This window comes from Chaetodon auriga, chromosome 10, assembly GCF_051107435.1.
Source record: "Chaetodon auriga isolate fChaAug3 chromosome 10, fChaAug3.hap1, whole genome shotgun sequence".
Lineage (NCBI taxonomy): Eukaryota > Metazoa > Chordata > Actinopteri > Chaetodontiformes > Chaetodontidae > Chaetodon > Chaetodon auriga.
In genome coordinates, this window is record NC_135083.1 from 19,226,168 (window position 1) to 19,242,028 (window position 15,861).

General features: G+C 41.6%; 1 protein-coding gene across 4 annotated transcripts in view; it reads left to right on the forward strand.

The window, feature by feature from the left end:
- Positions 1 to 15,545, forward strand: part of bsna (bassoon presynaptic cytomatrix protein a) — a 148,577-nt gene extending 133,032 nt beyond the window's left edge. For 3 of the 4 annotated variants that reach the window (XM_076741304.1, XM_076741307.1, XM_076741306.1), the window contains 7 exons: positions 1,068 to 1,408; positions 4,250 to 4,343; positions 5,477 to 5,608; positions 5,945 to 6,000; positions 7,189 to 7,332; positions 8,143 to 8,236; positions 13,406 to 15,545. In XM_076741304.1, the coding sequence (XP_076597419.1) occupies positions 1,068 to 1,408; positions 4,250 to 4,343; positions 5,477 to 5,608; positions 5,945 to 5,985 (608 nt within the window). In that variant the 3' untranslated portion in view covers positions 5,986 to 6,000; positions 7,189 to 7,332; positions 8,143 to 8,236; positions 13,406 to 15,545. The remainder of the gene's footprint in view (positions 1 to 1,067; positions 1,409 to 4,249; positions 4,344 to 5,476; positions 5,609 to 5,944; positions 6,001 to 7,188; positions 7,333 to 8,142; positions 8,237 to 13,405) is intronic. The other variant, XM_076741305.1, reaches the window with a different exon arrangement.
- The last annotated feature ends 316 nt before the right edge of the window (positions 15,546 to 15,861 follow it).

Here is a 15,861-nt window from a genome sequence, read left to right on the forward strand (position 1 = left end):
TGAGTACGAGTATCATGAACTGTGTACTCATGTTGTGTGACATGCTAAATGACCTGTCATGCAGCATCTGGAACGCCCAATGACACCCTGGTGAAAAAAACCAGCATGTCAGAATTTTTTGTCTTGACACGCCGAGTGTGACATCTCCCAGGACATCCTGACCATTCCCGTCACCCTGGGTAAATAAGACTGTGAACCATATTGAATGAATGAAGTAACAATTGTATCCATTTTTTATCCCACAGACCTTAACCCAGTTTCCTAAACTATGGTATGCACTCAGATTATTACTGGAGCAATAATAAGATGTGATCCCTGGATAAGATCCCTGTGAATATGTTATTTAGGTCTGAGGCACAAACATTTAATATCCCCTGTTGTTCAGACTGAGTTTGATGCTCTTGTACAATCAACTGTCCCCTCAAGGATCAACAGTTTTTAATTAACTACATCAAGCGAAAGTTTTTGAAGGAAATATTTTCTCCCAGGGCGGTGCACTGGCTGTGTGTTTAGCAGTATACTCATTAAATCGCTGGTTTGATCTTTGCTCACAAAATGTGTTGCAAGCCGTCTTCTCTTTCATTCCTGCTTCACCTGTCAATTGCTATTGTATACAATGTAATAAAAACTGAAATGTCATTATAATAATAAGAAAATCAGATTGTAAAATAAATACTGCAGTTCCTTAATCAGCAGATTGGACTCTCAGGGAGAGATGCATGAAGAAATTTGACTGGATAAGTTAGACCTCATTTTCTGGAGCTCGTCATTCAAAGTTGGTTTGTTCAAATGAAACAAGGAACAGATGACACAAAGATCACAAATTTATTGACTGAATCCTTTTGGTACACATGATTGCTGTGGGCTGTCAATCATTCCCTGCATTTTGACACCAAGTAATATTCTGCGGGATTCACAGTGCTCCTGATATTATAGTATCTGCTGTGAAAGGCTGAATTTTTGTCCTTTCTTTCTCTAGTTCTTGTGGTAAGATGAGACATTTTTGAAACATTGAAACAGTGAAAACTGTTCCTAAAAACAATCCCACCCATCCTTCCTCCATCCAGGCTCCTCCAGATCTGGCAGTAGCTCTGCCCGTGCTCAGGGCCCTGCTGGTGGGTCTACAGGATCAGGTCGACAGAGTGGTCCAGGCCCCCAGACAGATGGAGCTCCAGGACAGAGGACCCAGCTTCAGCAACAGGCCCAGACATCAGCGGCCAGGCCAGGACAGCCCGGTGCCACAGCGGTCACTGGCCCTCAGCAGCAGCCCGCAGCCCAGGGACAAGGTATGGGCATGGGCATGGGCATGGGGCAGGGCCAAGCCAAGCCGGGGCAGATGGGACCAGCAGGTGGACCTACTGGCCAGGCCAGACAGACAGGTCCAGCAGGAACAACACCACCCGCCATGGTGAGTTCAAAGATTTGCAGTGGTTGCTCCCAGTTGATATGTTAAAGAGATGGTTGATAACAACACAAAGGATACTTTTTTTTCTGTTTGAACCAAAATAAAAATTGGCGATATATCTGCTTTCAGATCAGATTTACAGTCATTTCTTTTTTCCGTCGCTGCATGGTTGTGTGACTGATGTGATACTTTGAAACAGGAAAAGCACAGTATGTGCTGCATATGCCTCATCTGTTGGTGATGTTGTCTTGCAGAACTAATGCACCACAGATCACAGTCACATTTCTGTCACACACACCAGAGAGGGCTTTTTAATTGTATGTGTTTTTCATGGAAACGTTACTTTGTGGCCTCGACCAAACAGTCTGGTTTTCTTTGTTTCCTTAGGTCACAAAAGAAGTATTTCATAATCATGACAAAATTGCATTTTAGTATTTCATCATCTTGATGTAACAGACCATTCTCATTAGAGATCCTTATCTCTCTCTCTGGACACCCTACTCTTAATAATTTAACGTTTCCTAACACCCGTTTGTTAGATTGTTCTTCCTCGTGCATCCGTTACTCCATCACCTTACATTCATTTACCTTTATTTCTCTCCCTCCATTGTCTGTTTCCTCCCAGTCATTTTTTTTTTTGCACCAGCCCCACCTTTCCTCTTTCCTCCACTTTGACATTTTCCTAGTTTTCCAGTTTACCAGTAATCACTCTCAGCTCTTGCTTCCCATCATCTTCCCATGTCCCTCCATGCTCCCAGAGATAAGAGCTGGTCCATCTCCTCCCAGTTCAGATGGTTTATTTATATTCTGCTGTGCCTCTGTTGGCAGGCCTTATCTAACACTGTGATTAACACAGAGGCAGCTGATAACTGAATGTAGCTGATTCACTGTCTGCTAGACACTCAAGAAATTGGCACTCAAAATGTCTCCCTGCAGAGTCTATTCTGCCCTGCATTTACTTCATAATCATAAATCCATGTAAATCTATTTGCTATTGGAGTCTAGAAATCTGATTATGACATTTAACATGAAAATTCAGATACAGCAGTTGAATGACTTGCTCCTAAATTCAATCTATCTCGAATAAATATATAAATGTGTTGCTAATGAAGTTCACAAAGCCACTGTCACCATGTCCATTATGAATGTCCCCAAATTATTCGTGACGCGCTTTCACTCTTGAGAGGCATTCGATTTTCATATTGCTTCGTTGTTGTACAATCAGCGAGAAAGCGAAGTGAAATAATTCATATGGCCTGATATCAAATTATGCAGGAATTTGTCGTGGAAATTATTCTGAAAGCTCTGCAGTAGAATAGCTCTGACAGGAAGCCATAAACAGTAAATAGAATTTGTCACGTGATTATTATTGAGTCTGAAAGCTCATTCACTTACACTCTTATGTTAGGTTCATTGTGTAATTAAAAGCATTGATTAAGTGGCTTTAAAAAATGAAATGTTGTGTGCTGCTGCACCTCTGCTTTGCTGCTAAACTGGAGTCAGTTGAGGAACAACTAAAGAATATTATGTGATTATTTGGCATCAGCCCAGTGTCTGTCAAGTCAAGTCAACTTTATACATGAGTGTTTTTAAACAGAAGCGACACAGAGCGCTTTACAGAAAACAGATGACACAAAGTAAGAACTTCAAAATTTGAGAGATCACAACAGAGCCAGAACCGGACATACTGTATTTCCTGTTACAATGATGGATGTCAGAAAAGGTCTGGTCTGCATCTTTCCTGAAGCCTCTCTCTGCTCGTGCAGCAGCAGCCGCTGTAATTTAGTCCTCAAATGTTGAGGGCAGAGCAACACAAAGCATTCAGACTGCCCACAGTGACTCAGCAGAACATTTCCAAAGTAGTCCACTCAGACAAAGAGATGCAGGGAAGAAAATGTGGGACATCTACAGTGGCAACATTCGCAAATGTTTACTGAAATCAATAATATGCTATTCATATGCCACCCCTTCATTCGGGTTAGTGCAATTTAAACTGCTTGAATGCAAGTTTGATTGACATCAACATCAGAACTCAGTACAAAACTGAGACTCACTCAGAGATTCATTCATTAAAGGACAGAGTTTGCTCATTTGGAGTGTATGTTGCAACAATGGAGGCAATTGCGCACAAAGTTTTCGAGGAAACTTTCAAAAAGTAATACATTGAAATGCCTGGTATGAAAATAATGGAGCAAGATCTTATATTTAATTTATTCAGCTCTCCTCAGGTCCTCCGGGATTCATCCGTACATAAATTGTCGTATTTATTTGCCAAATCACTTAACTGGGAATGTCTCAGCTGTGTCGGTATGATCAGTGATAGGGCTCATTTCAAGTGAGAGCCATAATCATCTAATGGCCTACTTTAACTAACTGGCTGAGAGCTGTCCTGACAATATATAAATGCATTGATTATATATGCTATCCAAAGGTTGCAATATTTTTACTCTAACATATTCTCTGCCTGGACAAGAAACAAAGTAAATGTGATCAACTTGTTTTTCTTCAATCTTAAAATTCTGAATGGACCTCTGAGCAGAGGTGGATAACTTTCTCAACAGGAATCCTCAGATTGACAGTTGGCTGTGCTGAAGATGTTGAAACCCATCATTCAGTCTGTCGCCATTCATGTCATTTATCATAGCTGTCACAACACAACATGGGGAGCAGCTCTCTCTATCACCCTCTGTTGCTCCATCTCTTTCTCTTCTCTCCCTTTTGTTGCTGCCTCTCTTCATGTCTCTCTGCCTCACTCTCTCGTCCAGGTTTTGTTTGAGTAAATAGAGATAAGTCAGGAAGAGTCACGCCTGCTGTTTCATCTTCTCCATGTCTCTTTCTCTGCAGGCAAAGATCGACACACCACCGGCAACAGCTATTGGAGCAAAGGCGGCGCCTGTCATGGCCACAAAAGCCGCCCAGCCCCCGCTCACGGGCATAGGTACAGTATAATAATCACACACACACACACACACACACACACACACACACACACACACTCCCACCACTTCCGTGTCTGGCCAGCTGCTGCCCACTGTGTCTGTATTATGTAACTGGTGTGTGCTGTCTCATCTAATCTTAGATTAATCTGCAGATTATCCCACAGTGGGAGGGGTTTCATTTCAAGGCAGCAGATCAGGCTGATTGTGCCAAGTCACTACATAGTGAGTCAGTTAGCAAGTAAATTTCATATTAAGTATTTAAGTTAATTTGTTGAGTCGGTAGGCAGTCTGTAGGTGGGTGGGACAGTGTGAGGGTTATTCATTTTCTCTATGAAATATGTTCATGTTTGGAAAGTTCAGTGCTGATGCAGGAAGTAGGTTGTCTTTTCTGCAGTCTGGTAAATATATGGATCGATGTTGTGTTTTTTAATAATGCATTGTACCAGGACAATGACCTCTCTAGACCTTAAACAATAAATACATTCGATCATCAGGTCATAGGCAACAGTTTGGGCAACTGATTAACTGTTTAAATATTCATATTAGTAAAAATCCAATCACTGGTTCCATCTACTCATATGTGAATATTTGCGACTTTCTTCTCAATATTGTGAATACGTGTCTGTTTTAGAGCATCTGTTGGACAAAACAAGCAGCTTGAATATGTCAGTTCAGGAAATTGTTTATTTTCTGACATTTTATTTCAAGAGATTGTCTGATTAGTTGGTGAAGAAAATCAAAGCTAGCTGCAGCTATCTATCTTTACGCAGCCACAGCCAAGAGTTTTTTAGTTTCTTAACCTTGACTTAACCATACTCTTAATCTCAAACTGTATTATTTGTCACTTGTTAAATGAAATATCTAACAGTTGATAAGTACTTTTAGGAATTATCACTGAATCAGTACACTGACAGGGCAGGAAAAAATCAACAGGGGCAATAGTGGAACTGAAGGAAGAGACCACTGAAAAGACACACACAACAGCACTTGAACACCTGACACCAAAGACGTCATCATGGAAGAAGAAAAAATATGTACACCGGCATATGCCACCTAATATTAGACCTGCACAGATACTGACTCCTCTTGTCCTCTGGTCGTCCTCACGTCTACTCTCTGTTTTTCTCTCCAGGCTCCAAGGCAGCTCCTAGGCCAGGAGGTATTGGTAGTGCAGCAGCAGGTCAGCCTGGCATGGAGGGAGACAGCGTGCTGTCCAAGATCCTGCCTGGAGGAGCCGCTGAGCAGGCTGGCAAACTGGGAGAAGGTACGACAAAAAAGTCACTGAATAACAGCACAATTCAAATATAATGACGGATATCAGTCATGTTGAAAAGGTAGCAGCTATTACTATAGATCACCACCATACTGATAGTCTAGTAATTGTTGGTTAAAGACACTTTTCCAACTAGATAGTTACTTTACTTCATCACTTGGCCAAGGGCTCAAGGAGGATCTGAGCCTCTGTTTCACTGTTAACATTTCTTGTTTCAAAGTCAATCACACAGCAACTACCAAGAGATGCAAAATGACCACAGAGAGATGCAGAACTACGGAACTATTTAACCTCTTTAACCTCTTTGTGTTGTCCACTTTCCTCCAGCTATCTCCGGCTTTGGCAAGAAGTTCACCTCTTTCTTCTGAGGTGCCAAGATTAAGGTGCGTCATTTCTTTCATGTCATTCTCCTGTACCTCAGTAAGTCATAAAGTCAGAGCTGCAGAACACAGATCATTCATTAAAGAAGCACTGAAAGCAGAGTGGGAACCTGGAAGGAGGTTTATTTTCTACTGAGTCTTTGTCTCAGCTGAGTTTCTTAGATACAAAACAGTTTGAAAAGAGCAGTTTGCAATTCAGCTCAACTTCATCCTTTGTCTTGTTTTTACCTGAGCTGACAATTTTGTTCTCATGAACTCCACGTAGATTCATTTATTTATTTAGCCGCTAGAGCTAGTGCAATGACGTGTTAAATAAGAGTAGCAAGTCATCAGCAGTATTTTGGTCAATGACTGTAGAAAAAATTGGAAACAGTTCTTCTCTTCTTCAGTGAGCAAGTGCATCTCAGCATTAGGTATAAAAATAGATCTGGTTCAAAGTCTACTGGGATGTTGACAGATAGCTCCAGCATGTTGTGTGTTGACTCTTTTTGGCAACAGAGAGCGAGCAGCTTAAAGTGGTTTACTCAGAACAGGCAGTGTGTTCCCACAGCAGTGTGTCTGTGAGTCTTTGTGTGTTTTCTTCTCTGTGTGTTCCTTATTCTTTGGTCCTGAAAATTTAACACTGACAATGACATCTTATTCCTGCTATGACACCCTGTCGGTATCAAACAGGGTGTGTGTTTACAGAGCAGGTTATCACTGGTGAGCACACAGCACTGTGATGTGGTGGCGTCAAGTCAAGGGTTCCACACACTGTATACACTACCACCACCAGAGCTGGACACATGGACTTGACTGCTTTGAGATGTGAATGATCTGAGAATGGGCTTCCCGAAGACATGAAACCAAAAACACGTTCCAAGTTTTGAGGTTTTAAAACCCCAGAACAATGAATAAGACAGCGACAGATGAACCATGCATAGCCACACATGTTGAATATTTCATTATTGGGCCTGTGAATTGAAAGGAGTTGGTCTGGGCGATGTAAATGGACAGCACTGAGAGAAGTGAATGATTTACAGCTTGCAGACTTAAACTTCTCTCAATGGGGAACCCCACCCTGAATACAGAAATAACCTACCTGCTGTGCATTTAGAGGTATAGCAACAACACAGCTTTGACTGAGGAAGCTTGCTTAACATGAAATTAGAACAAATTCTAAATGAAGTGAATGTATCCATGTGTTTGCAGGACTATGTAAATGTCAAATGAAGACGTCACGAGGCTTTGTACCAGAAAAACCTGTGAAGTTCCCCCAGCTTTTGATTTACTAAAAGAGAGACAAGAAAAAGAGAGAGAGGGGGGAGGATACAGAGAGGAGAGCTGAGCATACTGGTGAGTATTTAAGTTGCCATTTCACCTGCAATCTTAGGCCTCCACACATACTAGAATACTTTTCAAAATGTAGCCGCCGTTATCTCCTTTGTTTACTAAGGCAAAGGTGAGTCATACCTTCACCATGGTAGGACTGGACCTCCAGCTGTAGATAAACTGCTTCTGCTTGGCCAACGTGGCTTTAAGGTTCAGGTTAGATTGCTGCCTGTTGGTTTGGGATGCTATTGACATCACTTCAGGTGTGCTTTTTCAATTTTTATATAGACAGAGAGTTTTTTTAAATAGTGCTTGAATGGACAGAAGAACAAGCAGGAAAACCCCTGTTTTAAGAAATGCCTGCACACATGTGGACTCGTGATTAGTTGGTATTTTTATTTTCTGCCACAATTTCCAGCCAGGAACTCTGGATGGCCAACACTCCTCATTCACCAGCTGTTTTCACTAATTAACTTACCATCAATCAGAGGAGCTGATGCAGTGGCTGAACTGCATGTTTGGTTGCAACAGACATTTTTGAGTCTTTGTCCTGAACCTTGTTCTGGAGTTGGTCGTTTGAGGGGAAAGAAATAGTGTGCATTGATGATGTAACAGCATGTACATTGAATCTGAGTCCAAGTAGCATACACCAACTTCTATGTTAATTCTGTGTCAGCCTCCTAAAGTAATGGAAATATACCCATTTAACCATATGCAGCCCATTGGTACGCAGTGGAGTTTGTTTGGTCCGATAATGCTGAACAATGTGTCAGAGGGTGGATTTTCCTATTAAGAAAAACGCCTCATCTAAAATGCTGCTGCTTCCTGTTGCAGCCAACAAGGACTGGAATCCTCTGGATACTTCATGTCTCAGGCCTGAGCACGCACTGGCAGAGAGAACACACTGCTCTCTCTGGCAGGCCAGACAGTAAGTGGCCTTTAACTTTCCCATCAGGCTCTGTTTTACAAAGCTGAAATTGGAACATCTACTTTGTAGTTTGTGTTTATCTGGTCTGATGTTAAGTGTTTTAAATCATGTGTATTATATTAATGTCTTCCTCGATTCTTCCAAGAGGAGGCACAGAGGTCAGAAATGTTCAAATCCTGAACTTTGAAGGTTTAGAAGAATTACACTCTGATACTTCATTACACTAAGTGAACAAGATCGGCTGCAAAACTGGAAAGTTGGCTAGCACTGATTCTGTCAGCATTTAACCAATTATGGATTGGGATTGATTGGATAGTTAACTATAAATATTTTTTATTGTATTTTTTCAGGATGATAAGGTATCACAACATCACCATGGGACATTAAAGCTCACTGACAAATCAGAACGTCTGTGTTTATGTTAGTTTTACATCATCTGGATCATGTGATCTTGCAAGATGACTCAGCACACTTGGATTGCTTTTGAATGAAAAACCTATATGAGCTGATATACAGTAGTTCCATATGTTTTTGGACTTGGATCACACAGACAGGTCTATCGCATGATTGGTCGACATACAAACTTTGATCAAACACCAGCATGGCAAACTTTTGAAAAAGATGGCTTTACACGGTTCCACTCATCAACAGGCGTCAGTCACATACCAAGATAATCTGCAATGTGCCAACAAAGGCAGGGCCCCTTTAGAAAACAGAACATTTTTCTAACCTTAAGAAACACAATCTGAGTACAAAAGCACAGTTTTAATTTACTTATCACTTTGCCTTCAGGACATTTGTACATCTGTAGTTCTCCATCTCCATATCTAAATCGTTGTCATGTGGATACAAGCTTGTTCCTCCAGCGCAGCCCGAAGCCAGTTATGTCACTGCCTCTGTGTTTTTGCAGCTGTTGTATTGTGGCCTGCTCCTGAAAATCGCTGGCATCTGGGTTGTATGAGTTTAAAAGCCTGCTGTCAAGCTCAGCCCAAAACAAAACTTTCACCGAAACTATCTCTTGTTCCCAGAGCAAGCCAGCGAATCATGTGCCACTGTCTGACTTGAACCTATAGAGTAAAGTGACAATGAAACATCAAGCTTCAGACATGATCAGAACCAGTCCTGCAGCTCAGTCGGTCTCCTGATGAATCAAAGAGCCAAATGTTGCTCAAAAATGAAATTAAACTGGCATTAGAGTTCGTCTTTAATCATCCTTCAGTGTGAGTCACTGAGCCCAGCAGACTGATTCGTCTCTCAGAGCATCTGACTTTGCTCTGACTGTGCTGTCATCGCACGTTGGTGCCTTTTAAAGTCTAAAAATGTTGAAGGTATATTTCAGGGTGTTTTTAGCTTCACTTTGATTGAAACATCACAGAAGTCAGAAATATTTCTGAGGTGTGACAAACACCTAAAGACCGCAAAACCTAAATATAAACCAGTCAGATGAACAATTCAGAGGGAAAAGGCACAAAAGTGGTTTCGTAATTATATGATACAAAGCTGAGAATACAGGCAGAGAGGTGGGTTTGAAACAGTTAAAGAAACTCTTGCTAAACGGTTTTGCATCATGCCGACTCATCAGGCCATGCCTGAGTGTTTGCTTTAATTCTCTGAAACTGCAGAAATGAGCTTCGGCTCCTTACAGCGTTTTACAAATACAATGTTATGTTGCATAAAGGTTCAGAAGTCTGTATTTAGAGGTTCAGTGTGTCACACATTGTTCTCATGTATATCAATGACAATTCTGTAATTTTTGTGTGATTAAAGGCAGCGGTTGTTAGCACGGTTTTGCTAGCAGCATTATTGAGTTAACTACATTGTAAACTAATCAAAAATGCTATTCAAAGATCAATCTTTCGACACTTCTCGAAACTGGCGTGTGGATTTACTTTTTTGAATCATCTGACGGTGACAGCATCCTTACACGAGGCGTGTTGAAGGCATTCATTCAACATAAACCTGCATTAGCTAAGACGAAAAAGATTTGCCAAAGTACATTAGTTATGTTTGATTGTAATTTTAAGGAGGAGCTCATTTCATGCCATGTGGCTCTGATAAAGGGTGGGGGTGTGTGTTATATAAGGGCAGCAAAGACAGAAAATCTGTTACATGCTCTTGTTTTTCATTGGCGGTACAGTATTTTGCCTCAGCGCGGTGGGTTTTGAAGCTTTAGATGCACCGTGGGGGATGAGCAGGCATTGAAGTTGCATGTGTGCCATAAAAGATAATATACTGAGCCTGGATTGTATGTCTCTGTGTGCTGTGCAGCCATGCGCTGACTAACTGCCTCATGTGACTGCTGCAAAGAGAAATCTCTCCTCCCACACTGTCAAACATCACTGCTTTTTTCTCTCCTTTTTCTCTCGCTTTCTCACTTCTTGCTCTGTCAAGAATCCCACTTTCTCATTCGCTTTCTCGCTCTGTATGTCTTGTCTTGTTCCTTCTATTACTGTAAGGCTCTCCCCATTTTAGTTCTCTGGCTCTTCCATTTCTACTTTCAGCCCCCTCACCACCCATGGAGAAACAAAATGTCTTGCTCTTTCAACTCCATTCTGTCTCTTTCTTGCCTGTCATGCCCCTCACTGCTCTCAATGGTACACTACATGACAAGAACATAAGTGGACAACAGCACATACCCAAATGTGACGGTTGAGCGTCTCACTCCCAAACCATCGGTATTGATATGTTGTAAGAACAGCCTCCACTCCTCTTGGAGGCTTTGAATTGTTAGAACCTGGCCGCTCCTATTCAGCATTAGTTGGCATTAGTGAGCACTGATGTTGTCCTTGCTCCAGTTCCACTCCCAGTTCAGCCCAAAGGTGCTGGATGCGGTTGCAGCCAGGCCTTTGTGCAGGTCAGCCAACTTCTTTCACACCAACTTGGAAGAACATTTCTTTATGGACCTCAAATTATGCAGTCACGATGACTCGGGAAAATGTTTTGCTCAAACTCTTGCCGCAACACTGGAAACTCTCTCTTGTCTAAAATATCATTATATACTGCAGCTTTAAAGTTTCCCTTAATTGGAGCTATGGTGTCCAGCCCAAAGCATAAGAGATAATAAGTACACAGCAGCACCTGTCCATATACTTTAGGCCATGTAGTGTTTTTTCCCTCCCTCCCTCTGTCCAATGAGTCAGCCAGTGTGTGTGTGCATGTGTCCGTGCCTATATTCATACATCTTTGAGTGCGTCATCGTGCCTGTGTGTGTGTGTGTGTGTGTGTGTGTGTGTGTGTGTGTGTGTGTGTGTGTTGTGTACTAGCCCTTTGGGAGCCTGTTTTCACTGGAACAGATTAAGTCTGGTGCTGGACACATATAAAATATACAGCATGTTTGCAGGAGTTAATCTGGGTCAGGCACAGTGGGAAGGAAAACCAGAGGGCAGTGATTGTACAAGTATTCATAGATCCATTTGGGAGACATGTTGATACTTGATTATAGAGTCCCAAAGCTTCTAAAAAATACCTGATTGACAAAAAATTATATATTTGATTTACAACTGTTAGTTATACACATACACAAACCTCCTATGCAACAATTCATCACACGAAAATGAGTCATTTTTGTGTGTAACAGCAGGTTTTACAGGTTTAGGCAACTGAAAATATTAAGGTTAGTCTCATTGCATTTAAATGTAAATTGGATGCAGGGTTGAAATACATTGTAGAGACACTGGAGGCCACCGTGGCCACAGGTGAATCTAGATAGTGTGTCTGGGATACACAGATGTTTTATATTGGGCCTAATTACTGCAGTGTCTATATATGCTCTGAAGTGTTCTCGCTGTCTGTTAGAGTGAAGCAGGGGGAAGGTTTAGAAGCAAATGCGAGAGTGAACAATATCCCGGTTTGCAGAAGTAGAGATGCATTATAGTTTAATACTAAGCAAAAGAGCACTTAGCAGCACCTAGTTTGCACGATAAAAGGCCTCCTCCTCAGAGCTGTGACGTAAATCTGATGTGCCAGATCATACCAGTAACTTCAGTCCTGTGTTATTCAGGCAGAAATGTTACATGCGCCTTTCCCATTATACCGAGAGGTGCTGTGTCAGCACAGGCTGATGTGGTGTCTGGGGATGTTAGGAATATCTCTGGCCTTGTTTTCCTGCTGCCCAGTCCAGCTGGTTCATGCTGGAAATACTCACTGTGAACAAAAACATTTGGCTTTTGTTGAAGTACTGTTCATTTTTCAGTTTTTCCTGACTAGACAAACTCTTTGCACTCTTGCTCTTGCTTCCATTATCATAATTGCTCTTTGCAGCTATGTGTAGGAAGATCTGAGGCTAGGATATTCTCATAATGAATGAATGTTAGACAGAGGACAGATACCAGCATGCTGTGGGCTTTCTGAACACAAATCAGTGACACTGATGATGTTGACTCGACAAGGATCTTAGTCAGGGCTGCATAGCTTTGGGTTTGTTCAGCAAGAAGCCTTCATGCACTAATATGCCTGAATGATTAATAAAAATATTAATATGTATCAAACTTAATGTAACTTTTAATTTCATTTGCCTCAGTATTTGTAACATTGAATTTAAAACATGCAGATACAAGGCATTATCGTCCCCATACACCCTTTCTATTGAAGGGAAAAATCAAAAAACTCAAGAGAAAGGATGATTCTGATTTAAATATGTCCAAGCTTTATTGCAGGGAGCAGGTCTAGCTGCCTTTCACTGAAGGATGACAAATATCTCATGAGCTGGATGAAAACCTTCATGTACATTACTGTATACTGTAGGGCAACGGTGCATTTCTGAGACTACAATACCATCTAGTGGCCAACTTCATTTTTACATCATTGCAACTTTATACAGCAATCCCCTTCACTCTTTTCCTGTGTGCCTCATGCATTTTCAACTTTGAATGGTTCTTGCACCCACAAATATGTTGAGCTCCTGTGTTACAATAGAGATTTTTCTATTCTATAACTCTAACCCATGTTGGAAGGAAAGCAGTTGATAAGTGCAAAACAATGTTTGCTATAGTGTTCATATATCTGAAATACTGAAGTCCCATTGCTAGATATTGTAAATAAGATGAACAGCAACAAGTTATGTTTGTTTTAGTTATTATGCAAGAAATCTATTGTTGATACCTTAATCTACAAAGACAAAAGGGTTGTCTTCAGTATCTTTAACTAAATGACATTTTTGTTTTCTCACAGATCATTCCAAGCCAAGATCCATCCTCTGAAGGACTATCCTCAATCCAGCCAATCCCAGGCCAAAGAATTAGACTCCACCAAACTACCACGGAGCCCTCGAACCAACCTGTAGCAGTTAGACACATCTCCTCCACCCATTCCTTAAAAAAGAGACAGTGAAGAAATTACGAAAAGAAACAGGTTTTTGTTTTTGCTGCTCTTCCAGACCAGTAGAGGGAGCTCTACTTCCACCACAGCCATTGAAGACAAGTGGAACCAATGGAAGCCATCGACCACCTCAGCCCTCCATGTGGATTTAACGCTGCGACATCGATGGAAGGAAATGAAAGGGTGGTGTAATTCTACTCCCATACGCTGACGACTTCATCGTTTATATGAAAGCTGCTTTTTTCCTGCCAACAGCATACGGGAAATGGCAGCTTTACGTCAGGCATGCTAGGATCCTTGGTTTCACAGTCCTGTGCTCAACTAGGAGTAAGAGCACCAAACCAGCCTCTCTCCTCGTTTCTATCTCTCCTTAAAGTAAAGAAAGGGCAGGGAAATGGAATAAAACTCGCTGCAGGCTTTTCTGGTACTAATGACCTCTTGGGAAATTAATGTGACGTTGAATGAATAAGACAATAAAAATCACGTCGCCGACACGCAGAGAATGAGTGTGTCGGCATGTGTTTCTTTCCACGGTTTGCTCTGTTTCTATCTACATTCCAGATTGGAACTGTTGAAACCCTTTGGTCCCGCTCTCCTTCACCTCTCTGCGTTTCTTGAATGCTGATTCTTCTTTCTTTCTAATCCCCGCCCAACGATCCTCAACTTGCCATGTCTTTGAAGAAGTGTATATTGGATTAAAAAAATGTAGGCGTTTGGAATGCATGGAACTTTCTATCCAAGACCTTACACTGTTCATCGTTACTTAACAGAGGCCATAAAGACACTGGGAAACACATCTTAGCTAGACGACGTAAACAATAACAAAGAAGAGAGCTTTCCGGAGCAACACACAGGAATCAGGCCACGGGAATAAGACGAGCCTTTTGTTTTTTTAAGGAAAAAAAATTTGATTGGTATTCGGAGTGAAGCCGTATGTGGTTGGGTTGTTTTTCAGCCATTACAAAGCCATTAAGACAACATTTACCTGCAGTGCTTGTGGCGATGGGGTTTCTCCAACTGCTCCACAACATTTGGCTCTCAGATATTTCTCATGTTGCTGTCAGTGGTTATCATTTCTTGTGCTCTTTTCATTTTTTCTAATTTTCTTCTGTTGTTTGCCTGGTTTTTATGTTGCAGGTTACCAGTATCGCCTTAATCATTTTCAAATGTTTTATTTTGAACTAAAAGTGGCATATTTTTTGTTACACCCTGTGAATACATATTTTTCATCACACCCTTTTTTATGTAGTGATATCAGCTGGAACACTGGCCACAGTGAGATTAATTTATATTTTTTGAATTAACTTTGTTTTTGATAATTGTGATATTTTTCTTTGATTTCTGTTTTGTAATGTTTTGTTACCCTCATCAAGCCCCTTGTCAATTTTCTGACTCTTATTTATAATCAATACTTATAAAAGCAATAGATTAAGAGGTGAGAACGTAAAGAGCACAATCTAGTGTCATTTTAAAAGCTGGTGGAACAGAATTGTGTTGCTTCCGTCTATCTAACTTACCACTGATGTACCACTCAAGTCTGACTTAAACGTACCACAAAACGTACTCCAACATTGAACTACTGCTGTACTAACACATCAGAGAGCAGGAGCTCACCTGTAAACAAGAGCTTGGTACCACCCAGATCTTCTCCTCCAACCAACAGTGAGACATCATGTCTTCAATCAGCCAGTCAGTGGATTGGAGTGATGCGCTGCTTGTACTGGCCAGCTGGAGTCTGATCTGAAAGCACTGCAGGGCAGCAGAGAGGCACTGAAAAGCAGACCAGTCACATACGCGGCAGAACTGGACTCGACATGGTCACCTGCGGGGGTTTGGGCCTCGATGTGATTCTTCTGACCCTCCAAGATGGACGTGTATTGGGAGTTTGCAAAAAGCCCCGCCGAGCTTCTTACACATCAGTGTGTATCAGCATGTGTCTTCACTCTGTCAAATGTGCACTGCGCACGTGAAAGCACACTCGAAAAATGGTGTCAAAAAGAGAGAAAAAAAAAAGCAGCACTCATGTGACTTAGGAACCAAAAATAACACACTTGGTTGTGTCACAAAGTCACTCGCCTTTTTTTTTACTTTTCATTTTCTATCGTGGCGGCGTCCAGACCTGTAACCCAACCCCCGAAAACCTCTCTCTCGACTGTCAGTTGTCATGGAAACTTCTCAGGTCAGTGTTCTCCCTGCTGTTGCTCCTGCAGTGCATTGTGGGATCTGCGGTTCGGTACTCAAAACATACTCTGTTGGGCCAAACATTGTGAGGCCTTCAGCAAAACCAACGAACCGACCAACTTCTGCTG